This window comes from Hirundo rustica, chromosome 22 (genome assembly GCF_015227805.2).
Source record: "Hirundo rustica isolate bHirRus1 chromosome 22, bHirRus1.pri.v3, whole genome shotgun sequence".
Lineage (NCBI taxonomy): Eukaryota > Metazoa > Chordata > Aves > Passeriformes > Hirundinidae > Hirundo > Hirundo rustica.
The window spans coordinates 6,344,231-6,372,217 of record NC_053471.1 but is presented as its reverse complement, the minus strand read 5'-3'; the positions used below and the strand labels follow the sequence as shown (position 1 = coordinate 6,372,217).

At 57.8% G+C, this 27,987-nt stretch overlaps 1 protein-coding gene across 2 annotated transcripts; it reads right to left on the bottom strand.

The window, feature by feature from the left end:
- Window positions 1–202: 202 nt before the first annotated feature.
- NOC2L (NOC2 like nucleolar associated transcriptional repressor) lies at window positions 203–26,610 on the bottom strand. Of its 2 annotated transcripts, none has more exons than XM_040084442.2 (19): window positions 26,555–26,610; window positions 26,299–26,475; window positions 25,692–25,863; window positions 25,181–25,300; window positions 24,509–24,626; window positions 23,875–23,965; window positions 23,377–23,455; window positions 21,826–21,936; window positions 21,024–21,137; window positions 20,252–20,440; window positions 18,158–18,297; window positions 15,634–15,745; window positions 11,778–11,891; window positions 11,400–11,501; window positions 7,302–7,445; window positions 5,063–5,176; window positions 2,252–2,387; window positions 1,073–1,213; window positions 203–537 (listed from the first exon to the last, which is right to left on the bottom strand). In XM_040084442.2, the coding sequence occupies exons 1-19, from the start codon at window positions 26,572–26,574 to the stop codon at window positions 401–403; spliced, it is 2,331 nt and encodes a 776-aa protein (XP_039940376.1). In that variant the 5' UTR covers window positions 26,575–26,610; the 3' UTR covers window positions 203–400. The 2 variants fall into 2 exon arrangements, with proteins under 2 accessions (XP_039940376.1, XP_039940377.1); XM_040084443.2 differs by having other exon boundaries at window positions 25,692–25,860.
- Window positions 26,611–27,987: the final 1,377 nt, after the last annotated feature.

Sequence of the window (27,987 nt, the reverse complement as noted above, 5' to 3'; positions counted from 1 at the left end):
TGGAAGCTACAAAGCTCTGGAGGAGTCTGTGGAGTCCTTCAGGGTTTTTGGGAGCCAGGCAGGGTGTGCTGAGGGCCCCACAGCTAAACCTGGAGCGGTTGGTGGGGCAGAGAGGAGGAACCTTGGACAAAACCCTCGTCCTTCCCTGTCTCAGCTCACTCAGCAGGAGCTGGGAGTGAACCCTGCGCTACTGGAAGCAGCAGATTTTAATGAGGGGCTTTAATTCCATCTGCTGAGCAGTTTTTACTGGCCTTGACTTGGCCGCGGTTTTATTGGTACCAAAAAGCAGAACTGGCAGAAAAAGCTGGAAAAGTCCGAGCTGAGTTGCGTCACCGGGCGGGTCCTGGGTGGCACCTGGGGCTGCTCCCACCTCGCTCCCGGCTCCAGGGGCTGCAGGTGCTCAATCCTCATCAGAGAACTCCAGGTCCCGCACCACGTCGTCCCCGCCCCGCGCCAGCTGCTCCAGGTCGCAGCGGGACAGCCCCTGGGGGTGGCTCCTCCTCTGCCGGGAATCCCGGGCTCCTTCCCCACCTTCCTCTGCCGGGGAGAAGGGAGAGGTGTCAGTGGTCAGCCTGCAGCTCAGGAATCCATCCCGCAGAGCCCCGCAGGGGCGGGCACGGCAGCACAAACTGCCCCGCCCGGGGCTGGAACACCCAGGGCAATCTGGGGACACGGGACAGGCAGCGCTGCCAGCGGGGTCTGGGCACACATTTCCCACTGGAGGCAGGGCTGGGGCAGCTCCCCAGCAAGGAAAGGGTTACCCCGTGCCCCCCAGGCAGGGCGCAGGTGAAAGGCGAGGGCACCCTGGCAGCGTCACCTGCAGTGTCACCTGCAGTGTCACCTGCAGCGCCTGCGGCCAGCTCCGTGTGCTCCCGCTGGGCTGCAGGAGGCCGAGATGAGATCAAAGGGGCTGGGGGGCTCTGGGGGGCTCTGAGGGGCTGGGAACACCTTAACCCTTTGCTCCCTGCAAGCCAGAGCTGCCAGCTCTCCCCTGCAGGGTGCGGGAGCCGCTCCTGACACCCTCAGCACACCACGCCCCGGGGCCCAGCGCTGTCCGGAGTTCCCCGCTCACCCTCGGACTCGCTGTCCTCTTCCAGCTCTTCCTCGTCCTCCTCCACTTCGTAATTTCCTTCTTCCTCGTCGTCCTCCTCCCCGAACTCCTTGCTGCTGGCTTCTGAGCTGTCATCTGAGGCCTGCCTGGCTCTGCCTTTCCCTGGAAGGGTTTTCGGGGTGTGAGGGGAACGTGAGCGGCAGCACATGAGGGGCAGAGAGCTCAGGAGTGCCAGATGCACTGGAGTGGAGAATTCTCCACATTTCTCATTAATATCCCCCCAAAAGCCACCTCCCTCTGCTCCAGAGGCCCAGCACCTCTTCCTGAGCCATTCCTCATTCCCACTTTCCCTTTCTGCCAGAAGCCCAGCTGGAAAACACCGGAGTGCAGCTCCTGCCTCCTTCCTGCTCTGGATTCCCAAACTGGATCCTCTCCCCCCTTCAGCCCTTGCAGAGACCCCAGCCAGGGATTCTTTCCTGCCTGGCAAACATCTCCCCTTCCAGGAGAAAGCTCATCCTGCTGTGCTGGAATTCCCTGCATCCAGCACCTTTCCTGCTGCCCTGGGAGGATTCTGGGTTTGTGATCCTGCTGAAATTCCTGGATCTCCCCTGGATCCCTGCACAAGGAGGGACTGCAGATTCCCTTCCCTTCCCGCTGCACACACCCGGGACACGCCAAACACCCCACATCACAGAGATTTATCCCCAAACTCTCGTGGTCAATGTCCCAGGCAAGGCTGCACAATTTGCTGCGGCCCTCTCGTGGTCACGGCCCAGGTGACATCACCCCCTGCTCTCCAGGATCCCTTGGCGTGTTGGGAACGCTTGGAACATCGGTCAGGATAAAAGAAAGAAATCTGAAGGGCAGACCAAAGATCCCTGTGCTGGTCCAGGCACAGAACCTGGTCTTTGGGCTCTGACCTTGTGGGTGACAAAAGGAAAGTGCCCAGGGGAAGGAAAACAGGGCTGAGGCTTTAAAAAGAGCTGGACTGAGATGGAGAGAAAGATAAAAGCAACCCGAACACCTTCAGTGCCACTTCCTCCTGTGCTCTCCCTCCTCATCAGGGAATCTTTTGAACCCAACATGGCCAGCAAGAAACCCCCTCAGGGCAGGGCCAAACTGACCCCAACACATGGAATTGTGGAGTGCGAAAATGGGATTGTGGACAAGGAGAAGGCAAGCCCAGCCCCAGCCCCGTACCTTTCACAGAGAATCCACCGTTCTCCTCCTCAGAGTCACTGTCCAGCTCAAAGAGATCCTTGAATTCCTTCTTATCCTCCTCCTTCCTCTCCTCCTGCTTCCTGCGCTTGATTTCTGGGAAGTTCAAGTCCTCAAGCTGGAAAGAAAACAAACCCACCAGTAAGAACAGCCCCCGTGGTGCTTTTGGGTGTCGAAGGCTGTGTCTGAGGCAGGAACTTGGCTCTGCCCAGAGCAGCTGGGTCTGTGCTGCCAGCCAGACTTGGGAGGGGGTCCCAGGGGTGAGACCCACACAGAGCTCTGCTGCTGCATTGATCCTCCCCTAATCAACTGCTGCAGCTAATGCAACATGCACTGCTGGCACCCCAGCAGGGACAGAGGCGCAGGAGATGCACTGGAGGCTGCCTGTGGGAGCTCTGGCGTGAGGGCAGGCTGTGCTCTGTGCTGGGCACCTCTGGAGCAGCAGCTCCTGAGCTTTGGGCGCAGATTTCAGGATTCCAGGTGCCGAGGATGCTGCAGGACTGTGTGCATCCCCTGCCCTGACGGAGATCAATGTGCCCAGGGTCCAGGAGCAGGCAGCCGATATCAACGCCTCTCAATCGACACCACCTCGCGCTCTTTACACCTCTCCGGAGGGGGATTAGGGGGAGGATTTACTTGCGAGGGCTCAGGCCAGCAGGGCAAAGATAATCAGAATGCAAATGCAATCCCCAGCGCTCTCTGAGCATCAGCTGCCCTGCCCTGCCCCTCCTGGGAGGCACTCAGGCATTAGCACACATTAGGGCTTGCTTGGAAACGCTCAGCCCCAGGGTCATCACTCATCTGCTCTGCTGCCGCCCCTCAGACCACCCCAGAGCTCAGCCATGCCCCAGGGGAACAGCAGCCAGAGCTGTCTGTGTGGAAAAGAGACAGGACGGGGCTGAGGAGCAGCGAGACGGAGCCGTGCTTCTGCTCCAGCAGCCAATTCCAGCAATTTCTCCCAGCCTCTTCCAGGGTTTTGGTCCCCAGCTGGGCTCTATCGATCCTGGAGCTGAGCAATCACCTGCAGGGCCGGGCTGGGCAGGGAAGGGCACAAATCACCCACCAGTGAGCAGGGGCCTCCTCTGAAATCATCCCCTTCCCCTGCTCTTTGTGCGAGAGGCCTCTGCTCCTGTCTGTGCACGGGGCTGGCTGTGAGGAACAGCCCCAACACGCCAGGGGAGAGAGCTGGGGACACAAACCGGCAGGGACTGATCAGAGCACTGCCCTCAGCTGACCCCACGGCTGGCACCTGTCCCAGAGTGGTCTGGGCAGGAAAGGACCCCAGTCTCCTGCAGGTCCAGGGACACCTTCCATTGCCACGGGGCAGCCACAGCCTGCTCCTGCTCCAGCCCCACCGCGGGGTGAATGCATTTTCCATAATTCCCATCCTTTCTGGGGGACCAGGCAGGCTCCTGTCCTGGAGTTTACATTCCCACAGAGCCCAGGAGAAATCCCCTTTTCCAGAAGCAGCTCTGGGTGACCTGAGCACATCAAAGAGGAGCCGGTGCTAGGTGAGCTGTGCCACCCCCACCCTCCTGAGAGCCCTCAGAAGCTCAAACCTGCCGTGGAGCCATCCCAAAGGGCTGAGATTTGCTCTGGCACAGCCCACAGCCCCTGTGCTCATCACACACGAGCACTAATTAGCTAATTTGGGGGCCAGCCTTTTAATCCCCAGCTAGAGGGTTCCTATCTGCCGAGTCTCACCGAGCTGATTAGTCCCCATCCCATTAAAAACCATTGGGAAAAGCAAATGGAATGGGCAGAAAGGGTCAGAGCTGTTGTGTAAGGGAGCTGCAGCTCCCAGCCAGGCTGGGTTTCTCTTTTTTTCCCTGTTATTACTGTTTTTTCCCCCCAATGGCTGCTAATGGGACATGGATTTTCCCAGCCCTAATGGGCCTCATGGTGTTCCCTCTCCTGCTGGGGCTCACAAAGCTGCATCATTAAACCACCAGTCCCCACCGAGCCACACAACAGCCCCATTCAGCAGCAGAGCTGCCAGGCAGCCTCTTGGACAGCAACCCCCAGATCTGCCCCTCTGAACACAGCAACCCCCAAATCTGCCCCTCTGAACAGAGCAAACCCCAAATCTGCCCCCCTGAACACAGCAAACCCCAAATCTGCCTGTTGAGAAAAAAACCCCAAACCTGCCCCTCTCTGCAGGGAAATTGCAGCAGGGCCAGGAGCTTGGCCCCACTCTGTGGTGTCCCTGTCCCCATTCCCTCACTGTCCCCTGTCCCCCTGTCCCCACTCCCCAGGTGTCTCTGCCCTCCCTGCCTGTCCCTGTCCCTGTCCCCACTCCCCAGGTGTCTCTGCCCTCCCTGGCTGTCCCTGTCCCCTGTCCCCACTCCCCAGGTGTCTCTGCCCTCCCTGGCTGTCCCTGTCCCCTGTCCCCACTCCCCAGGTGTCTCTGCCCTCCCTGGCTGTCCCCTCAGCCCCTCCTGGGCTCTGGGTGATGTCCCCAGCCCGTGCCACGCTCTGGGATGTGGCTGGGGGCCAGCTCTCCTCCCGTGCCATGGATTATTGGAATTGCTGCCCTGCTCCCGCTGCAGAGCAGTGAGATCTGTCCCTGAGCCTGCCCCAGCGCTCTGGCTGCCCCAGCAGAGACACTGCTCCCTCCTCAGACTCCTGATGCAGCTCCTGCTGCAGCCTGCAGTGGCCACGAGCATTCCCTGGGGCTGGAGATGTGGGAATGACGGCCTGGGCTGCTCACGGGCAGGCAGAAGGTGCCAGCACCATCCCGGCTGCCACCAGGACGTGGCTCTGCTCTCCCCAGATCCAGGGTTTGGTACTCACCCTTTCCTTGCCACTGATTTCCAGCTGGATCTCCTTCTCTCTCAGCTTCTTCCACTGAGTGTAGTATTTGGTCAGGGGTGTCCCCTCCTCCTTCACCTGCTTCTCCCACTGCTCCTGTGGAGAAAGGGGCACAAATTTAAAGGTTTTCCAGGCAGTTTTCCAATAAACACAGCCAGTCAAGGGCACAAGGTGAAGACCCTTTCCCAAACCACATTTTCCCAGCTCCTGGGCAGAAATTGGCAACCACAACCCCGAGGCAAGCGGGGCTAAATGGATTTAGGCTCAGGTGTTTAGGCAGCTGCTGAGTCAGGAGCGGTGGGACTGAGAAGTCTCCTCAGGCCAAGCAAAGCCTGGGCGCTGCAGGGAGAACAGAGGGAGCCAAAAGCTGAAGTGGAAAACTGGGAAATGCAATCCTGTGATGCCAAAGGCACCGAGGGGCTGCACAAAGCCCCCACAGAGGAGCATCCCGGGGGGGCTGGAGGATGCTTCAGCTTATGGCAGAGCCCCAGATGATCTCAGCACTGGAATGGGAGTTCCCAGATTCCAATTCCTGCCTGCTGGAAGAGGTCTGAGTCTCAGAGCTGCTGGGAGCTCACAGGAGGCTCTCCCAAAATGAGCTCAGTGCCCTCTGGGACCCTCTGTTACTGAGCATTCCCTTCTGCTCCAGCTGCAGGGAGAACACGACACAGAGGGCAAGGCAGGTGACGCTGTAATGGAAAAACAATCCCCTCAAATGAAACCTGCAGGCAGGAACCAGAGAGGGACAGAGCAGAGGGGCTTTCAGGACAAACTCTGCCTCCCGCTCCTTCACCTCTTCCCCTGGTTTCCATTCAGGCACGGGTCCCACGGGCATCTCTGAGGCCTGAGCCTCACCCAGGGCTGTGAGTCCTCCCCCTGTCCCACAGCCAAGGGTTTATTTTTGAACCAAACACTCCCCTGCAGGGCCTGGGCTGGGCCCAGCCTGGGGAGAGCAGAGCAGAGCGTGAGGAAGGGCAGAGCCCCTTTCTGCTGCCCAGGCAGGCCAAAGAGGAGGCCATAAACTGTGGGGAGCAAATGAGATGGTAAAAAACCCTTCTACCCTTCAATCATTTGGCATCCAAGTGCTGAAAGGCGGTGGTGGGATGTCAGATTAAAATTAATTCTTCCCTTTAGCTAAAAACTCCCTCCCAGCGCTGTACCTGTTCCCTGGATCACCACAGAGCCCAGGAAGCTTTCATGGCCCCACCAAACACAGCAGCAGCTCAGATATTCCTCAGCAGAGCTCAGCTCAGGTGCTGAGCCCAAAAAGGAGGGAGCTGCCCTGATTCAGCCACCCAGGCAGCAGGAAATCAAAACAATCCTCAGGTCCTTAGCCCAGGGCCTGCAGCCAGAGCTGCTGGGAAGAGCAGAGAGCGGCAGGGTTGATGAAAACTTTGTTTTGTTCAGCTCCAGACCCTCCCCAGCTGCTCTGCCTCAGAGAGCCCGGGAGGTTGGGATCTCTGCCCCCGCAGTGGGAGGGTGCTCCCAGCGCTGCCCACAAACATCCAAACCAGAGTGCCTGGCTGCACAGGAAGCAGCCAGCTGAGGCAGGCTGGCATCTCCAGCCTGCTGAGTCACTGCAGAGCCCTGCTGGGAACGGCTCTGTGCCCTGCCAGGGGTGCCAGGGCTTCAGCAGCTCGCTCTGTGCGCTGCCTGCCCCGGCCTGGGCTGGCTGCCGGGGATGCACAGAGCCAGGCTCTGCACCCACCCTGCGGCCAGGAGCCTGCTCTGAGCCCACAGCGCCCTGCAGGTGGATCTCCTGCAGGCAGGGGAGCGCTGGGGCCTCAGAGAGGACACACGCAGCTCACCTGCCCCCGGCTTGCACAGTCCCCCAAATCCCTTCAGGCACCAGCTGGCACTGCAGGGACGGGATGATGGCACCACCTCAGGCCAGGCCCTTCCATCACAAACAAGAGCAGGATTCGCTCAGGGGCTGCTTTCCACCAGCGACGTGGGCCCCACCTCACACATCCCAACTCATCTGCTCCTCCTCTGCTGCTTGCGTCCCCAGGTTGTGTGTCCCTGTCCCCAGGCTGTGTCCCTGTCCCAGGCTGTGTCCCAGGGCTGTGTCCCTGTCCCAGGCTGTGTCCCAGGGCTGTGTCCCTGTCCCCAGGCTGTGTCCCTGTCCCAGGCTGTGTCCCAGGGCTGTGTCCCTGTCCCCAGGCGGTGTGTCCCTGTCCCCAAGCTCTGTGTCCCTGTCCCCAGGGCAGCCCAGCCTCACCACAGCCTGGCTGCTGCCCACGCCGAACGTCGCTCGCTGCCTCCTGCTGCAGATGTGGGCCGAGTTCTCCTGCACCTTCTCCAGCAGCTGCCGCATGGGCTTGCAGTAGTTGGCAACCTTGCAGTGCTTCAGGAAGGATTTCAGCTGGCAGGAGGAAGAGGAGAGGGAGAACAAAAGCGATGTGAGGGTTTCCATAAACGTCCCACGGGTGGAAAAGCATCTCCCACCCCCAGAGAGCTGGAGCAGCTGGAGCTCATCCCACACTCCCATGGGATCTGTCACCACAGCCAGGCCTGGGGGTCCTGATGATGCAGAGAGCTGCAGCTCGCCCCAAAGCAGCTCACTAACACTTCTGGGAAAGATGCATCAGTGCAGGAAAAGCTCTGTGTCCTGAGGCCTCAGCTGCCAGCGCAGGCACAGCTGCTGTGTCTTCTGCTCAGCCAGGTGAAAAGGAGGATGGTGGAGCTGCGTGGGGAGCAGGAATGGCAGTGGATCCACGTGGATGCCCCACAGCCACGGGAAGGCAGCCCTGCACTGAGGGGAGGTGTCTGGGGGCCGAGGCTGCGGAACATCAGCTGACATTGGGGTGGGAATATCCCAGACAGGGGGCGGCGGGTGGGAGTGATGGCTGGGACTGAAGGCAGGGTTTGAGAAGAGATTTAAAACTGGTTTGGAGGTGTCTGGACTGGGAACAGGGGGCTTTGGTTCAGCGGGAAAACCTGGTGCTGCTCCAGGGTCAGGATGAACGCAGCGGGGTGAGGTTTGCTCCAGGTGAGGTGTGCTGCACCAACCCAACCCCAGCTGGCACCTCAAACCTTCCTGGGGCTCAAACCCAACCCCAGCTGGCACCTCAAACCTTCCTGGGGCTCAACCCCAACCCCAGCTGGCATCCCTGACCTTCCCAAACCTCAAACCCAACCCCAGCTGGCATCCCTGACCTTCCCAAACCTCAAACCCAACCCCAGCTGGCATCCCTGACCTTCCCAAACCTCAAACCCAACCCCAGCTGGCATCCCTGACCTTCCCAGGGCTCAAATCCACACCAAAACTGACAGAACGGAACCCTGCAGCACCCCCGCCCTGCTGTGACACCTCCAAACCCAGCGCCGAGGCAGCGCTGGAAGCTCTGGGTGACAGGAAGAAGGATGGGGGTGTCCAGGTTGATTCATGGCCTGAATCCCAGCGACTGCCCTGCCTGCCAGCAGCTCTCCCCAGCTCCAGGAGCGCTGCCTGAATCCTGCAGGCCGAGCTCTCTGCTGGAGCCATAAATAAACGCACAACTGCTGCAGAGAGCTCTGATTTAGAGAAAGAGACCCAATAAGGCAGGAGAAAATGGTTCACCACGATGGAACCCCGCTCTCCGTGGCACCAGGAGATGCTATCAGGAGGGAGAGAAAGGGTTTTTTCCAGGCAGCAAATCCATTACTGCCTGCTCCAGGCAGGGCTGCCGAGGTTCTGGGGGAAGGAAGGAGCTGTTCCCCCCGGTCAGTGCCAGGTGGGGAGGTGTTCCTGTTAACTGAGAGGTGGCAGTGCCAGCCAGCCCCTCCCTGCCAGCACACCGCTCTCTGAGGCGGCTTGCTGCACCACCTCCCCATTCAGCAGCACCTGGGCCCTCCCTTGTCCCTCTCCCTCCAGCACCAGCCCAGAAAAATGGGAATTCAGACCCCAGACCTTCCCTGCTTCCCCCAAAGCACAAAGAAACCGTCAGCACAACAATGCTGCTGCCAAAGCCCGTCCTGCCCTCGCCCCCCCCGCTTCCTAAAATATTTATTTTTTATAGGTGCTGCATATTTATCTCCACCGAGAGATGCATTTGTCATTCGATTTATCTCACTTGATCCCCCCAGCTGCAGCCCCAGATCCATTCCATCCGCTGCCACATGCATTATCATTTTTCTTCCCTTGCAGAAGTGTCACCAGAAATCCTGCAAAATCCTGGGCTGTGTCAGGGCAGGCTGGAGCTGCGTGCTCCCTCACACAGCCCCCGCTCCCCCTCAGTCCCACCTCCGGCTGCCAGAGAAACGAATGAAACCTAACGAGATCCGTGTGGAGAGGCAGGGACACAACCAGGGAGATAGAGAAGATAAAGGACAGAGAGGGGGCAAAATCCAGGGGGGGTGTGTGTGTGTGCGCTTTTCCCTCCCCTGCCAAACGGAGCACTCGGATGTTTGCATCACCGGTGTGAGAGTGTGGATGTGGAACTCAGGCTGCACATCCCAGCCCTGTCATTACTGGGGCTCATTCTGCCTGCGACACCCGAGGTTCCTCCCAGCAGACACCACAGAGCAAAACCCCAGCTGCTCTTACTGGAAGCGATGCAGGGAAGCCAAACCCTGCCCGGCTCCCAGCAGGGAACATTTCACTGGGGACAGAGGGAGCGGCAGGACAGGCTCAGAGCCAACCCCTGCTGCCCTCCTGGCTCGCTGGGAACCAAGCCTGGCTCCTGCCAGCTCCTGCTCTTCCCCTCCAGCCCCTGCAGCAGCGACCACCACGGGGTCAGCCCTGGGGCAGCGGCAGCAGCTTTGAAGCGTCTCCCATCCCCACCGGCTCTGCTCTCCTTTCATCTGCCGCCGGCTTCCTGCCTTCCAGGCAGAGAACTTGGGAAGCTGAGCCTGGAAACTCAGCCCAGCTTCCCCCAGAGCCGCTGACCAGAGCAGCAGGAGGAGGAGGAGGAGGGACACGGCCCCTGCCAGCTGGAACGGCCCTGCCGCAGCGCTGGGAGAGGCGTGAGCTCGGCAGGGAGGGACAGATGGATCTCCACAGTCGGCTGGAAGCGCTCCAGGAGAAAAGCCTCTCCCCACGCGCCTTCCCCGAGGCGCGGAGCTTTTGGGAAGCCAAGGCCAGCCCGGCAGACGCCACGAGGCTGCAGGCAGCGGCAGCCAGGCAGGAACCCGACAGCATCAATCCTCTGCACGGTTCCAGGCTGGCCCGGGGCTGCCTTTGGAAGCTGCGGGGCCGTCAGCAGCTCCTCGTTCCAGCCCGGCATCGGCTCCCGCAGCTCCCGCAGCTGCCGGCTCCCAGCTCAGGGCTGCCAGAAGCGGGGAGCAGGGACAGGGACAGGCACAGCTCTGCTGCGCACTCAGGGGCTGCCAGCTCCCGGCCCCCGTGCCAGCCCCCGCGACACGGCCAAGAGCCGTGCGCCTGGCAGATGCCAGCCCCTGGCAGGGACACGGAGCTCTGTGTGATCAGCAGCGTGTGGGGCACGCCAGAGCTCCCCCAGAGTGTCTGTGGGGCACGGCAGAGCTCCCCCAGAGTGCCTGTGGGGCACGCCAGAGCTCCCCCAGAGTGCCTGTGGGGCACAGCAGAGCTCCCCCAGAGTGCCTGTGGGGCACGGCAGAGCTCCCCCAGAGTGTCTGTGGGGCACAGCAGAACTCCCCCAGAGTGTCTGTGGGGCACAGCAGAGCTCCCCCAGAGTGTCTGTGGGGCACAGCAGAGCTCCCCCAGCAGCCAGGCCCATCCCAAGGTGGGCAGGGGCTCGTGGCACGCACCAGGACAAGCAGAGGTCGGTGTCCCCACAGAGGATGTGACAGCAGCCACTCCTGAGCCAGAAACAGAGGGCTGGGAATGAGGGAACACGTCCCAACACTTCCACACGGAGCTGTGCTGCCTGCAGCTCCAGGAGATGGAGCCTGAGAAGGGAGGGAAGAGTGGGGAGGAAAGATGGGAAAGAATGGGGAAGGGAGGACTGGGGAAGGAAGGATTGGGAGGGAAGATTGCCATCTTGTGGAGAGCACCTCGGGGAGGCTGAGGACAAGGAAACGCTGGTGCTCAGAGCGCAGGTTCTGCTCCAAGACCCCACAGCAGCTGGGACAGCTCTGAATCCCCAAGAACCCACATGAGTCCACCATCCCAGAGCAGATCTGCAGCCCTGGCTCCACTCTGGCTCCCTGCAGATGGCAAACTCCAGAGCTACCTTCCCTTACCTCCATCCTAATGAGCTGTCATGCCTCTGCTCCTCCCCAACAATTCCCCAAAACACAAATAAAAATTAAAATTCGGCCAAGGTAAATGGCTCTCCCCTCATTCTGAGGAGTTCCCTGTTAGCCTGCATGACTTTATCCCGCTCTGTGCACATTCCTGGTGTCTCTGCCCCCTTACCTGGATGACAGTGGGGAGAACCAGCTCTGGGAAGCCAATGCTGTGGGCTTGGCCATGGAGATACTCCAGAATCAGGTCATAGAGCTGGTCAATGAGTCCATCCTGAGCAGGAGAAACACAAATCAAGGGACTGGGTATGACCTAAACCCTAAAGATCTACAACCCAAACCCTACAGACCTATAGCACCCATACCCTACACATCTACTGCAACACCTACACTCTGCAGATCTCCTACAACACCCAAACCCCACAGATCTCCTAGAGCACCCAAACCCTGCGGATTTCCCAGACTGGGAAAGGTCCCCAGCCTTTGGGGACAGGGCCACGGAGTACAGGCCCTGTCCCAGGGCACTGCTGGAGGCCCAGCCTCCCCTTACCCTGAAGGCCTTTTCCTGCAGGTTGGCATTGGAGAGCTTCAGGATCACGGCAAAGTTGATGGGTTTGGAACTCATCCGTCCTGGCTTCTTGTTGAAATCCACTTGCTGGAAAACCTGGAAGAGGAAAAAAAAATAAAACGAAGTGTAAAGGTGATCACAGCACAAAACAAGCACCAAACAGCTCAGCCAAGAGCATGCAGGTGGTGGGAGAGCCAAGAAAACAATCCAGAAACCCCAAATGCTGATCACTGCCCCACAGCTTTCCTAAATATCACAGCCAGGGATGGGGAGGGAGAAAACTCCAAGCACACCTGAGGCTGTGGTGTGAGGAGAAAACCAGCACAAGCAAGAGCACAAGGAACTGAGGTTTGCTCTCTTTGTCACGGTCAGAGGTCGTACCCCAAAGCTGGAGCCGGTTTTGGAGCTGTCCCTGAAGGCAGGAAGAGTCCCAAAGCAAGGCTCACACCAAATCCACTCTTGTCACTGGAATCCCTGTCGCAGGGAGACCTGCTCAAACCACTGGGCACGAGGCAGAGTCCCTGAGACCCCAGAGAGGATCCCCTGTGGCACCCAAGGGAGGCTTCAATCCCATTGGAACAAAATGGAAAAGCCACCCTGGGGCGAGACCCGCACACCTGATGGCACCCACGGAGGGCTGAGGAGCACGTCCTGCCCAGCCACACTCTGCAGCAGCCCCAGCTCCTCCCTCCCAGTGCCCAAACATCCCCAGCTCGCCCTCCTGAGCAGGAAATAACTGCTCTTCCCTGTGTGCAGGGAATGCTGCAGCAGCAGCATTGCATCCATCAGCAGCCCGGGGATGCAGTGCAGGGGAGCGGCAGGGAGGAGCTGCTCAGGTCACAGCAGTGCCCTCCAGGCCACAGAAGCAGGAGGCTGCTATTGATTCCTGACATTTTATTTGTCAATCCAGGTTATTTGGAACGGAGGGACGAGCGCGGGGGCTTGTGCAAACAAAGAGCCCTTGCCCGGGGAATCGATGCCGCAAACCTTGTTACGCGCCGTGATTTCTCTGGCCCAAACAGAGCTATTGATCCCCCAGGGCAGACACATTAAAGGCACTGGGGGCTCCCCGGGATCCTCCCACGCCTCCAGGCAGGCAGGGAAGCGCAGCCAGAGGCTCTGGAGCTGGCCCAGGTGGCAGGGACTTTGGGAAGGGGAGGGAGCGTGGTTCCCATCCCGAGGGCTGACAGCCAGGCTGAGGCACGGATGTCTAGGAATTCCTTGGGGCAGGCTGGGAAGGGGATGATGAGGGACCAGAGGGCCACAAAACATCCTGAGCCAGCGATGTGGCCGAAGGGAAAACCACCGGCAGACAGAGGGAAGGGCAGGGCAGGCAGGCAGGAAGGAGAGGGATTTTTTGGCTCTCCCAAGTTCCCGGTTTCCACGTGGGGAGCGGGAAGGGAGCTGGGATCCACAGCTGCCACTGCAAACAGCTCTGCACCACAGCGCATCACCGCAGCCAGCCCTCGCTCCCCAAGGCATGTGGGGAATTCCTGTGCCTCTGGCAACGCACCAACGCTCGGCCTGGGTCTCCTGAAGCAGCAGCAGCTACGGGGCTGAACAGAGCTTCAGCCACTCCTTCCAGCACAGAGCCCTCCCCAAAACCTGCCCAGAGCAGGGTCACAAACTCCACGGCTGCTCCTGCCCTGCACTGCGATCCAGCTGGAACAGAGCGGGTTCCCCTGTTCCTCATCACGAGCACGCCCTGCCCTGGGATCTTCATTTCCCTCTCCAGCCCCAAACGGGGCCCTGCCCGTTCCAACACCATCCTCACCACGCCCAGGGTGGTTTGGGGCAGGGCCTTCACAGGGATTTAGGTCCAGGGCAAGGTGGAGCATGGCATCAGTGTCTAAGGACAAGTGGCTGCTGGGTTTGGAGCTGTCAGACACAGGTTTAGGGCTGAAGGACTGCGGCTGGGCACCAGGAGGCAGATCCTCCTCCCAGCACCACCACAGCCCCGGGGAACATGGACAGGTCACCTCCCACACCTGGAACACAGCTGGGGAGGGGGCACAGCGGCAGAGAGGGAGAGGGACGCCTGAGGATGATCAGGGGACGGGTGGGAACACCTCAGGGTGATGAGGGGAACGCCTGAGGGCGATCAGGGCTGAGTGAAAACACCTGAGGGTGATCAAGGTAACAATGGAGGGTGATCAAGGTAACAATGGAGGGTGATCAAGGTAACAATGGAGGGTAATCAGGGCTGAGTGGGAACACCTGAGAGTGATCAAGGTAACAATGGAGGGTGATCAAGGTAACAATGGAGAGTAATCAAGGCTGAGTGGTAACACCTGAGGGTGATCAAGGAGAACAATGGAGAGTAATCAAGGTTGAGTGGTAACACCTGAGGGTGATCAAGGTAACAATGGAGAGTAATCAAGGCTGAGTGGTAACACCTGAGAGTGATCAAGGTAACAATGGAGGGTGATCAAGGTAACAATGGAGGGTGATCAAGGTAACAATGGAGGGTGATCAAGGTAACAATGGAGGGTAATCAAGGCTGAGTGGGAACACCTGAGAGTGATCAAGGTAACAATGGAGGGTGATCAAGGTAACAATGGAGAGTAATCAAGGCTGAGTGGGAACACCTGAGAGTGATCAAGGTAACAATGGAGGGTGATCAAGGAGAACAATGGAGAGTAATCAAGGCTGAGTGGTAACACCTGAGAGTGATCACAGAGAACAATGGAGGGTGATCAAGGCTGAGGGGGAACACCTGAGGGTGATCAAGGAGAACAATGGAGGGTGATCAAGGCTGAGGGGGAACACCTGAGAGTGATCACAGAGAACAATGGAGGGTGATCAAGGCTGAGGGGGAACACCTGAGGGTGATCAGAGTGGGAACACCTCAGGGTGATCACATGAGGGAGCCCAGGTGCTTCTGGAACACCTGGCTGGGCCCTGACACCACGAGGCACCAGGGCCAGAATGCCAAGATGGGGGAAGGCCCTGAGTTTTCTCTCTTATAGCACTGAAAACCAAAAAGAATCCTCCATGAGCGCCATGACCCCTCTGGGACACCTCCATCCCAAAATCTGGCTGGCAGGGTTTCAGACACGCAGGAGCAAGAGGAAGGAAGCAGGGGAATGCAAAGCCACCCAGGCCAGGGAGCAGGAGGTTTATAAACATCCCACAGGCTGAGGATGTGGTTTGAAGGGACCTTTACAACAGCCCCAGACCACAAAAGCCTTTGCTTCCAGAGAACTTGGTTAGGAGGGAGCCTGGCTGAGTCAGGCCCTCATTGCAGCAGTGTGTGTCCCTCCTCCCCAGGGGCCAGCCTCATGCCAAGCTCAACTCCTCACAGATATCTTCCTAAACATCTCTTTTTTCTCATTCTTGAAGTGTGGTTGGTGGCTTTTGGTGTTTCTTTTTGGTTGTTGTTTTTTTGTTGTTGTTGTTGTTTTTTTTTGTTTTGTTTTTGTTTTGGTTTGGTTTTTTGTCTGTTTGTTCGGGGTTTTTTTTGTTTTTGTTTTTTTTTTGTTTGTTTGGGTTTTTTTTTTCCTCCTTCCATTTCCCGTTGTCTGCAGTCAGGAACGACTCTGCCTTCTCCAAGAGATGACCACAGCAGCAGGATCGAGCCTGGGGAATTCCTGCAGGCAGCTGAAGCTCTGAATTCCCCTGGCAACCCCTCTGCCTGCTCCAGCTGCACCAGTGCAAGCCCCTGGGGATGCATTTCTGCACCCAGCTGCGCTCAGCCGCAGCTCACGGACAACAAAAGCTGAATCCCGTTTTCTCAGCGACTCCGGTGCTGCTTGCCAGGGGTTTTAGGGCCTGAGCGAAGGGGGAACCCCTGGGAGCTGCTGTGGGGGGCAGTGAGGGTGTTCAGGGACCAACCCACCTCCAGGATGAAGGGCAGCACAGGGATGAAGGTCCTGGTGCTCTGGGACAGCAGGGTGAGGGCACGGATGCAGTGCATGCGCAGGGGGTAGAACCGAGACGTTGGCACCAGCCTGGGCAGGAAAAATAACACGTTAATAATTAAAAATAAATAATATTAGGCCAAACTGATAGAGGAACTGCACCTGCAGCCTTCGGTGACACAGCAAAGCATTTCCTGCTCTGCTGGAGAATTCTGCACAGCAACCCGGGCTGCTGAAGCCAGCCCACAGCTGGAAATAAAATTCCCAGAGGAGGAGTGGGGAGAAGCCTTGACTGACTTTCACTCATATTTTAAATAATGAAGGTAATTAAGACAAAAGTTGAGCCGAGTCCCTGTCAGGCGGGGACTGAGCAGAATCAGCTTCCCCCAGGAGCAGGGAGAAAATGGAGAGCAACCCCTAAAATTCATTTCTGTCCCACTCTCAAGCCCCTCACTCAGTGACCTGCACTTGAAGTCATGGAAGCCCCCAGCATTAAAAATCTGATGTTTTTAAACCAGAGCTCACAGGTGAGAGACCCAAGCTGATAAATGAACCCTCCTCCTCAAAGGACTTGCTGAGCAATCCAGGAGAGCCCACAAAATAAAAACCCCTGACCAGGCCCCATCGATCAGCTGCATCCCCCTTCCAAATAGTGAAATAATTATCACTGGAGCCATTGCAGAAATAAATCTGCTCTGCACCCCTGCTCTGGCACCTCTGGAGATGACGAAAGCCATTCTCAGGAATTAACTGATGGAGGAATAAAGCTGTTAAGTGTATGGATTTACTGTAAACCAAACCCATTCATTTCAGAGTGTGCGGCCTGCTCCACATCCCGGGGCTGGACACGCAGGGAATGCCAGGGACCAGCCCTGCTCAGGGAGCTCCAGCTGCCCAGAGACCCCAAAAGTGACCCCTTTCCCCTCACTGGAGGATCCCCAGTGCCTCCCCATCACTTGGGACGGCTCCTGTCCTTCCCAAGGCTGGCTTTGATTTGGCACAGCCCGTGACGAGGGCAGGAAAAATTTATGGGAAAAAAGGAGAGAGCGGAACAGGAGCTCCTGGTGCTAAAAACAACCACCAGCACAGGGAGGATGCAGCTCAGGGAGCATGGAGCAGGTCCCAGGGACTCAGGGACACTCGTGGTCACTGTCCTTGTGCTGGAGCCAGGCGCCACCTCCCGGCACAGGGGACAGCAGGGACTGGGATTCTCCTGCCACCCATCCCTCGGGATAAAGCCCACAGCGCAGCAAGGGCTGAAAGAAGGGGCTGCAGAGGTGAGAGAGTCCTGTCCCACGGAGCCACGGCATCCCCACAGCTGCCTCCTTCAGGCCCCACACACCAGGCTGGTCGGGAGGGAATCCAGGTGGGGTCTGATTCTGTCCTCCCAGCGCTGGAACCACGGAGTCACGGAATGGTTTGGGTTGGAAGGGACTTAAAGCTCATCCAGTGCCACGAGCAGGGAAACCTTCCACTACCCCAGGCTGCTCCAATTCCTGCCCAGCCTGGCCTTGGGCACTGCCAGGGATCCAGGGGCAGCCACAGCTGCTCTGGGAAATCAACTCCAGGGCCTCACCACCCTGAGGAGGAGGGATTTTTTCCTGGAATCTCATCTGAAGCCACCCTCTCTCAGTTTGAAGCCATTCCCCATGTCCTGTCCCTCCATCCTTTGGAAATCCTCTCTCCATCTCCCTTGTAGCTCCTTCGGGTCCTGGAAGGTCACAGCGAGGTCACCCCAAACTCATCTGTGGGGGTTCCCAAACCTCCAAAGCCCCACCAGCTCATGCCAAGCTGCTAAAAACCCGCTGAGGCTGACCCCATTCCCCTCTGGTGCGCCCCAGAGCCCTGGTTTATCTGCTGGACAGGTAGGAAGCCGCCTGGGTCTGTCCCCAGGAGCAGTGGGGGGCGGCAGCAGGGATGTTTGCATCCTCTTATCTGATCCTTTAAATCTGCTTATCTTCGGCACCGCTGGGGAGTTTTTCCAGACCTGGGTTTTAAAGCTGAGAATCTGGTTAACAGAGCTAACAGGATTTGGGAGATCACCAGAGATCCCCAAATTCCCTCAATGCTCCTTGTTCACAGCCACCCCAGAGCACAAACATTTATCCATATAAACTGAGGCGAGGAGGGAACTCAGCAGACGTCCCAAAAACAACAACTGCATCCCACTTCTTCAAATCCCAACAAACAGGCACCAAAAATGCAGCTTCTGAAAGCGTTTGCAGAGCTGGAGATGAGGACTTTCCGAAGCGAGGCAGATCATTCTCCTGGCAGTGACAAGGATAATCTGCCCGGGTTGTTCAGACTGAGACTTCTCCTACACAAAGAGGAAAGAACAACCCACAACTCTGCCCCCACCCGAACGGCTGCTCACGCACACCTCGGGCTGGAAAATTTCAATTAAAAGCAGCTTTGAGACCATCCACGGTTAAATCCGAACCACAGAACTGCAAAAGCGACACAACAAAGCAGAGCAAAAAGAATTTCAAGGCTTCTACTCACTTGATACAGCCGATAATGACCTGTGTCAAGGGGTAGATGAGGGGCTCCATCACCTCACTGGGGTGGATGGTGCTGAGAACGCGACACCAGAAGTACAGGCAGTGGATGTACTGCCAGTTGTAGACTGCCTGGAAGTTCTCCTGCAGGAAAAAAAGGGGGAAAAAAAATATAAAGTGAAATGAAAATGTGGCATTTTGATAGGCGCTCACCCTGCCCAGGCTCGTTTGCAACGCCCAGGGAGGAACTGCCAACACTGGAGCTGTCATTCCCAGGTTCACAGGGTTCCAGGCAGGGCCTGAAGGAGACAAAGTGAATAAAACCAGCCTGGTGCTGCTGAGGTGTGGCTGCCTCGGGAAGGACGAGCCCCAGCCCCAGAGCAGGCGCTGGGATGTGGCCAAGCACAGGGAATCCTGAGCGGGAGCACACCACCAGCCCCAGCACTTTTGGGGATGACACCACCCAGGACAGCTTCACTTCTTGTAGCTGCAGAGTGGAAGCGGCAGGCAGCAGAGCAGAGAGCAAACTGCAGCAGGACAGCAGGGACACGGTGACAGCAGGGACAGGGACCCGGCCTGGCCCAGCAGCACAAGGCTTGCACCAGGCCAGGACGTTGTTTTCAAGACCCTGGGCAGGTGCTGCAGCAGCTCTTAGTGCCAGACTGAGAATCAAACTGAATCAAAGCCCAGCTGGAGCAGGAGTCCCTGAAGGAAACCTCTGCCCACAAGTTCTGTAGCTCTGCAGGTATTGCCCAAAGCCACAGCAGACTGCACTCACGAGGTGCCTCAGCCCCCACCTGGGGGTTTTTCCCAGGCTCCCAAGGCCCAGCTGACCTGTTCTGCATGGAAAAGCAGGATGCACAAGCCCTGGGACAGGGACAGAACCCTTGAATTGCAGCCGCTGGGCCAAACCTCGCTGCAGGGACTGAAGCCAAGGCACAGCTGGACAGGGCAGGGCTGTGCCAGCTCTCCCCAGGTCACTGAGGTGTCCCAGAAAGCTTTTCTCAGCTTTCACAGGAACAGACGAGCAATCTGCTCTGGTAATCACCCTCCACTGCTCCATTTAAACAGGCTTAGTGCTTGCATTTGCACATTTTGGTGCTGCCGTGCCCATCTCCAGCCCCACGACCCTCCCCAGCTGTGAAATCTCCTCGTCTGGGCCACAACCGAGGGTGTAAGGAGCCAGTGCAATCCAATTAGGGGATCTGCAGCCCAGACTCCATTTATCTCTGCTTATTTATCCCCGTGTCTGACCAGCCAGGAGATTTAGCCGGGCACCAACGCTGCCCTGTTTGGGGGCAGCTGAACGATTAATCTGCAGGGTCTGTTTTGCTGAACAGAACTAAATCCAGGATTAGCAATCTGACTCAGATTTCCCAGGTCAGACTGGAGGTGGCTGAAACCAGGGCTGCTCCCCAAAGGCCTGAGCTGCTTTGTTCAGCTAAGTCCTCCAAACAGCACCGACTTTGCTGCGGGCTGCAGCACCCCAGGGTGGCTCCTAAGCTGCTTTGCCTGCAGGTTTTGGGACAGAGGCTGCAAACAGCAGCCCCCGAGTGCAAAAAAGGGTGTCCAAGATGGAAAGTGCAGCACAAACTCTTGCCAAGTGGGGAGAGAAAAGCAACTCCCAGCCTGCGGCAGGGTTTGGGTCCAAAGGGACATTAAAGATCATCATCCATGGGGGCAGGGACAGCTTCCAGCACCCCAGGGTGCTCTGAGCTCCATCCAGCTGGCCCTGGAGGCATGGGGCAGCCACAGCTTCCCTGGGAAATCCACTCCAGGGCCTCCCCACCCTCACAGAAGGCAGAATTTTCTCCTGGTATCCAACCTAACCCTCCTGTCAGTGTGAATCCATCCCCCCAGTCCTGCCACTGCAGGCCCTCAGAAATACCTGGACCAGAGGCTCCTTTCAGAGGCCACAACCAGCATAGCCCAAAGCTTCCATTTTTCCCTCCTTCCTGTCCGAAATCTTAGCACAGACAGCCCCCAGGAGCCCCAACAAGGCGTGAGACACCACCCAAGCCCCAAGAGATCGCTGCAATTCCTCTCCCTCCTAGGAGAGGGGGGAAATGAGCCCCTTCCCCAGCGGGGGGGGTCCCACCTTCTTCCTGAGGGTCATGGCGCTGCGCAGGTGGATGGCCAGCTGGCGGATGTAGATGAAGGAGTGCTGGTAGGAGCTCTGCGTGTCCAGGGCCAGCATCTCCGTCAGCGTGCGCTGCATGAAGTTGATCATGGGCAGCACGTTGGGAGAGGTGAACCTGGAGTTCTTCACAAAGGCAATGTACATTTGCTGTCAGGGGAAGAGGATGGGAAAAGCAGCGTGTAAAACAGAGCGAAAAGCATTCTTGGATCCCCCTCCCAGGTGCGTCCAAACCAGGCCTGGAGTGTTGTTTTTATCAGAGAAAGGAAGAATCCAGCCTGCTCCTCCTCCTCCAGGGGAGACAGGAGCGTGTTTAGCCTGGAGGTGTCCCCACCCCTGCCTGGCAGCAAGGGGACACGGCTGCAGGAGGCTCTGAGCCACACGTGGGGCTGGCTGGGCACAGCTCTTCTGCTCAGGTGCCGCCGTGGCAGGAAAATCCACGTGGGAACTCAGCTGAAAGGGCAGAGCGGCTCAGGAGGATGTCAGGAATCTGGGAGATGGATATTCATCAGGCACCAGAGACCTCCCCTGCTCACCTCTGTGCCCCCAGCAGGAAGGACAGCAGTGGGAGGCAGGAATCACCCTGACCTGACAGAATTTCTACCCTGTTTGGTTCTTCTGGAGGCTGCCAGCATCCCCTCCAGCACCTGCTCACGCGCAGCTCGAGGCTCTGAGGGGTTTGCACACAACACGAGGAAGGAAAGGTGCAGATCTCAGCGAGAGCCAGGCTTACCTTGAGCAGGGGGCTGAGGTAAACCTCCTTCTTGTACCTGCAGATCTTGTTCAGCACCAGGAAGGCCAGGACTCTGACTGTCTCCTCCCCTGTGCTCCACAGAGTGATGGTTTGCTGGGACAGAACATGGAGACAGCTGAGAGAAGGGACAGAGAGCTCCTTGCTGGCCACAGGCAGGCCTGAGCTGCCCTCCCTCCCAGCCAGCAGGCAGAGGTGATGCAGAGGGGACACAGAGGGGACACAGAGGGGACACAGAGGGGACACAGAGGGGACACAGAGGGGACAGAGTGCTGTCAGTCAGTCGCTGGCAGCCCTTCTGTCCTCACACTCACACCTCACACAACAGCCAAGGCTGACGTTTCCATGATCAACAAAGGAAACCTGTCCAAACCCAGGCACCTCTAAAAAAACACCCAGCTTTTATTTGTGTGGTTAAAGCTCCCACGCTGCTGCCCCCATGTTGCTGTTCACGCTCCATGGCTGTGACTGAGCTGCCACAGAAACATTCCACCCCCAGCTCCCCGCGTGGAGAGGCAGCACAGACATTCCCAGGGCTGGCAGCAACTCCTCCATCTGGGAGGAGGAGGAAGGAGCTTCCCCACAACACCTCCCTGGGGAGCAGCAGCTACAAAGAGAGCAGAGCCTCAGCCTGGCCTCACCCCGGGCTGCCTGGAGAGAGGCAGGAATCCCCGCCAAGGGAACACTGCAGGGCACTGCACTGCCAGGGGACCCAGCCCAAACCCCACCAAAGGCTCAGCTGAAGGGCAGGAAAAGCCTCAGATGCCAAAGGCACAGCCCTTACCTTGAGCAGGGCCCGGCACTGCTTCGGGAAGGACAGGTAATATGGAACTGTGGAGTTCACGTGCTGCAGGACTGCTGCGCTCACTGAGGCCTCCGTCAGGCACGACAGCAGCTGTGGAGGAGAACACAACACCCCCAGCTGCAGGCAGGGCTCCTCTCCTCAGCCCTCCCTTTCCCAGCTGCGTTTTGCTGCTCCCAAGCACTCCCCAGTGGGGAAGGGGCTCACACAAACCCCAGGAGCTGGAGCAGGGCAGGTTAAGGAGCTGAAAATGGGAGCTCAGGCTGCTGCAGCTGCGTGGCTGAGGCTCCCCGAGCCCATCACACCCTCCCTTGGGGACACTGCAAAGTCTCAGTTCATCTGCAGGGCAGGACACCGAAATGTCACCTCCCTGCAAAGAGCCTGCACAAGGAAACGTCACTGGCAGCACACTGGATCTCTCCAGGATCTCTGAGGGGGAACCTGGCGTACTTTGGGTGTTTGGGTTAACTCTCCCTCGGGGAAAGGCTTTGACAAAACGTGAAGAACCGAATCTTGGTGCTTGCACTTGTCCAGCTCTGCTCGCTGCAGACAAACCCAGGGTTTGCTCTCAGAGGCTCTGCCTGATGCAGCCCCAGCTGCTGGAAGCAGCACAGGCATTTTGTCCACATTTCATTTGCCTCCTCCTCGCCCTGCAAAGATTCCGGGCCGAGCGGACTTTGCCAAGTCAGAAATTGTGCCAGAAAATCCACTGTGGTGAAGGCTGGCACTGAGGGCTCTCAGGAGTCAGCCCAGGAGCTGGGATTGCTCCCAGGGACTGCATTCCCAGCTTCTCCTTGTCTGCAATCCTCTGCTGCTGGAGAGAGGCACCACAGCTTGAGGGAAAAAAAATAAAAAATAAAAGCTCTCCTGACGAAATTGCTCTTTCTGCTAAGTCATTGTGGCAGCTCCCAGCTGAGGGACAGCAGCTCTTGGGTTGTCTCTCCTGGTACCCCTTCCCTCAGCTGCTGAAGAATCAGTGTTTCAGTGTTGGTCTGGTTTTAATATTCCAATTTGGGGATGCTAATGAAGCAATCTCAAAAAAAAAAAAAAAAAATTAAGCGGAGGCAGGAGTTTCCTTCAGGAGCAATCCACAAATTGTCTCTAAAACACCAGAAATTTTGGATGGATGGGATGGAACATTATCACAGTCAGAGATGCCACATGTGAGGTCACCAAGAGAACATCTCAGTATTTACCTCAAGTGGAGAGATCACAGCACCAAAAAATGAATTAATGATGCAGAATGCAGGAGCACAGACTCCAAACTACATTAAAGCCTATTAAATATTAATCTGCCAGACAAATTAAAACACAGAGAGCTCCAGAATGTTAATTCAGCCCTTCTTTACTGCCTCACACCTATTCTGACCCTCTGAAATTGGTAACTGGACCAAATAATTCCAGAACAACCCAGGGAAACAATGAGCACAAATCTCAGAGGAGCAAACCCCATCTGCCCCACTCCAAAATATCCTAAAGAGCCCAGCAAGGCCCAGAGTGACCCCACAAACTGAAAAGGATGACATTTCTTACTTGTATGGTACAGCCCAGATAAACTTTGATGTCCAGTCGCAGCTTTCCCCAGAGGGGGCTGGTGGATGGGAGAACCAATCTGGAAAGGAGCAAGAATTGGGTTTAGCTTTAAAAAAAACCCAAATAAATCAGATTTCAGGAGCAAAACGAGCAGTGAGATCAATTCCTCGCACCAACTGCCCGCGAAGCACGAGCTGCTGCACGGGCTGGGGTCACACACGGGTGGCACTGCAGGGACACGGCACAAAGGTTGGTCCCTCCCCCTGAAAACCAATTTCCAGTGCCTGAACTGTCCCTGAGTGCGAGCACAGGCAGTTCCAGCCCCTCCTGGAGCCACAGACCCCTGCAGACCCTGGAGTTTGATACTGCAGGGAGAAAAGGAGAACCCTGTGAGCATCACCAGAGCTTGGGCAGGGCTGGCACCTCCTCCCCAGGTGCAGAGGCAGCTCTGAAAATCCCCAGCAGCTTTCCTGAAGGTCCCAAACCCCCCAGACTTACTTGAGTTTGTTCTTGGGGGCTTTGGGGAGCAGCAGCTTGTGCAGGTGCTGGAAGAGGTCCCGGATACAGAAGGACACCAGGGCATTGAACACTGGGTAGAACAAGCCAGGAAAGCATTTGTGAGTGATTTTCCATGAATTCCTGGTTTTCCTAACGGGAAAAAGGGTCCCTGAGGGGCTGAAGCCAGCAATTTCCATGGCAGAGCGCCTGCATTTTCTTCTGGAAACCCCCAGATTATATTATATTATATTATGCTTATATTATACATATTATATTATACATATTATATTATACTATATATAATATTATACTATATACTACACTATATACTATACTATCTATTATACTATCTATTATACTATATTGTACTATATTATATTATATATAATATTTTAGATATTCTATTGTATTATACTGTATTACACTGTATTATATCCCCCCAGTTTACCTTATTATATAATAATTAAATTTTTTTCCTTAAGATTCGAAGGCACAGGAGCCAGCTGCCCAAGGAAAGCCCCACCCCTGAAAGCCCAGAGCAGCACAGCTCTGGGATGAGCTCCCTAAGGGAGTGAAAGGGTGAAGGAGCTGCTCCAGAGCCCAGCTCCCCCCCAGGGGATTCCCCTTCCCTCACCTGCGGTGTCAGACACCTGGAACTTGCTGGGGTCCCCGCCACTGTCCCCTTTGGTGGTGGCCACGGCTGCCTTGTAGGCTTGGGTGATTTCGTGGAAGAGTTTTGGGCTGAGGTTCCTCTGGGGAAAAGAGGAAAAGGGGTTGTTGAGGAGGGGAAGCAAAGGAGCTGCTGGAACTCCAAGGCTCCTGACTGGGAGCACTGGAATTCACTGGAACCCTGATGGTGGTAAAAAGAACTCCATCCCCCAGCATCAGGGCAGGGTTAACAAACTCAGAGGCCTTCACCTCCCCTAAAACTGGCTTTTAATTGCTGAGGCTAGAGAAGGAACTAATCAGCCACAAGCAGCTTCCAGTCCGAGCTTCACTCCCCTCAGCTATTCCATCACTACAAACACGTGACTGAGAAAGCTCCTGGAGCCGCCAAGGGCTTAGCAAGAGGGGGAAAAAACCCAAATTTGATCGTTCTGGCCTCCTCTGAGCCACATTTCTGCAGCTCCGCCCTCATATGGAATGGAATTACTCGAATCTTGCAGCCCAAGAGGAAGGACAGTGCCATGCTGAAGGCACCGGAGCTCAGGATGTAAATTTTGCATCAGATTAACAAATCCCGAGCTGGCCTTTCACAGCAGGGAGGAGAACTCTCCAGGGCTTTGTGTTCCAGCTCCCTGCTCACCTGGGCAGCTTTCTTCCATTCCTCCACCATCTTCAAGCTCACAGGGATGAAGGAAACTTTCTTCTTTTTGACTTTTTCTTGCTCTTCATCATCATCATCATCGTCTTCGTCACTGGCTTCCTAGAGAGATCAGCAGGAGGGACTGAGGAAAGGCTCCTACAGCTCCTGCCTGGGCCCCAGCTCCTCCACTGAGCAGCTGATGAGGAGGGAGGGAGGCAGGGCTGATTGATCAAACTCTGTGGAAGCAGGAATGTTTTAGGCGGAATACTGGGAATAAATTCCTCTCTGTGAGGGTGAGGAGGCCCTGGCACAAGGAGCCCAGAGAAGTGGAAGTGTCCCAGGCCAGGCTGGACAGGGCTTGGAGCAGCCTGGGACAGTGGAAGGGGTTGGAGTTGGGGGAGTTTTAAGGTCCTTTCCGACCCAAATCATTCCAAGGTGCAGGGCTGGCACTGGAGCACAAACACTGCACATGGAATCGAGCTCAGTGACCCCAGCAGAGGCAGGCAGGTACCTCGAGGGTATCGGGGGGTCTGTGCAGGGCCTCCTCCTCCTCAGAGCTGTCTGAGGCATCAAAATCCAGCAGCTTGCGGTCGTTCTCCTCCAGAAACTTGTAAAACTCGGGATCTCTGTCCTTCAGCCTGGAGAGCTGATCCTTGTGCTCAGACGCCTTTCCCTTCTTCCTGCTGGGAGAGAATTAATTCTTAATTCGCTGCTCAAAGCTCTGCTGAGGCTGTAAGGTAAAACATTTCGTTAAGGATTAAGAAATTTCAGTACCAAGATGCCAGATTGCACTGGGGCGGATGAGAACGCCCGGGAAAACCATCACAAGTTCGTTTCTCAGCTCCTCAGGATTGCTCCGGGGATGGGGACACCACCATCCCCCTGAGCAGCCCCTTCCAGCCCCTGAGCACCCTTTACATGGGGAAATTCCCGCTGCTGTCCAGCTGAGGCCGTTCCCTCTCCTCCTGTCCTGTTCCCTGGGAGCAGAGCCCACCCGGGGCTGTCCCCTCCTGTCAGGAGGATGTGGAAAGCAAAAAGTTCCTTCCTGAGCTGCTCTCCTCCAGGCCGAGCCCCCCCAGCGCCTTCAGCCGCCCCTCCAGGCCGTGCTCAGCGCTCACCTGCCCGGCCGTGCCTGCAGCCCCTGCGCCGCTCTCCCGCTCGGCCGCCGCTGCCTCACGGCGCCGTTAAGGGCCCGGCCGCCTTCCTCCTCCTCCTCCTCCTCCTCCCAGCCGCCGTCATGCTCCGAGTCCGAGCCGGCAGCGAGGAACTCATCCAGGCTCAGCTCCGCCAGCTTCCTGCGGGGGGAGAAAGCAGCATGTGAGGGGAAGGAAAGCAGCGCGTGTGAGGGAGAGGCGCTCCCGGCGCGGCGCTCACCTCCTGCCGGGGGCCGCCATGCCGCCTCCCGCACGCGGCCGCCGCTTCCGCTCCCGGCGAGCAGCGCGGGGCCGGACAGGCCACGCCCATGCTTATGTAAATGAGCTCGTTTCCACAGTTAGACACGCCCCTAACGGTTCCGGCCACGCCCCTCGGCCTTGGCCCCGCCCCGCCCCGCTCCGCTCGCCGATCCCTCGGTGCGGGACGTTCCCGGCCGGGGTCGGGAATAGCGCGGCCGGCGGGGTCAGGGCAGGGCCGTTCTCCCTTCTCCGCGCTGCAGAGGCCGCGCCTCGAGTGCTGTGTCCAGCTCCGGGCCGCTCCGTTCGGGTGGGGCACTGAGGGGCTGCAGTGTGTCCACTGGAAGGATATTGGGGTGCTGTGTGCCCGCTGGAAGGGCACTGAGGGGCTGCAGTGTGTCCGCTGGAAGGGCACTGAGGGGCTGCAGTGTGTTCGCTGGAAGGATATTGGGGTGCTGTGTGCCCACTGGAAGGATATTGGGGAGCTGGAGTGTGTCCACTGGAAGGACACTGGGGTTCAGTGTGTCCGCTGGAAGGGCACTGAGGGGCTGCAGTGTGTCCGAGGAAGGGGAACGGAGCTGGGGAAGGGTCTGCACCACACATCCTATGAGCGGCTGAAGGAGCTGAGCCTGGGGAAAAGGAGGCTTAGGGGGAACCTTCTCCCTGTCCACAACAACCTGACAGGAGGCCGCAGCAAGGCAGTGGTCGGCCTCTTCTTGCACGTAACAAAGCGACAGGACACCAGGACAGAGTTTTAAGCTTGAGTTTTAAGTTTGAGGTTGGACATCAGAAGGAATTTCCCTATGGAGAAGGTGACCAGGCCTTGGAAGGCGCCGCACAGCGAGGCGTTGGAGTGCTCAGGGCGGTGTTAAAGAACTCCTGGAGGTGGCACTCCGTGCTGCGGACTGGTGACAAGGTGGAGATCAGTCCCAGCTTGGCCTCCACGATCCCAAAAGTCTTTTCCTGCCCAAATTATTTTGGGACACCCCGCTCAGGCCACGCCCACCACCACTGACCACGCCCCGCGATGAACCCCGCCCCTCTCAGCCTTTGTGCGGCGCGCGGCTCCGGGGCGGGGCGATCGGGACAGACCCCGCCCCTTTCCCCGCCTGGCCCCGCCCCCGGGCGCTGGCCCCGCCCCGCCCCGGTGCCGGTGCCGGTGCCGGGCCCGCAGCCCGGCCGGTGCCGCTGGGTTCGGAGCGCTGGGCCCGCACACGGACACACGTGCGGGGCCGGGCCGCGCCTCCCCCGCCGCTCCTCGGGGTTATTCCGGGTGACGGAGGAAGCCGCAGCCGCGGGGCCGCCCCGGCTCCGGGAGGAGCGGCCGCCGCCGCCGCCGCGCACCTGCCCGCCCCCGGCCCGCCCCGAATCCCCGGCGCGGGGCCGGCGGTAGCGGTGCGGGTTTAGCGGCCGGCC

What these genes read in the sequence shown, in the direction of transcription:
- NOC2L (XM_040084442.2), bottom strand. Translation starts at nt 26,574, where the DNA reads ATGGCGGCCCCCGGCAGGAG. An exon ending in ATCTGGGCTGTACCATACAA is followed by an intron (nt 21,937 to 23,376) that starts GTAAGAAATGTC and finishes TCTCCTCCACAG; the next exon opens with CTGCTGTCGTGCCTGACGGA. An exon ending in TGCAGGAAAAGGCCTTCAGG is followed by an intron (nt 11,502 to 11,777) that starts GTAAGGGGAGGC and finishes TCTCCTGCTCAG; the next exon opens with GATGGACTCATTGACCAGCT.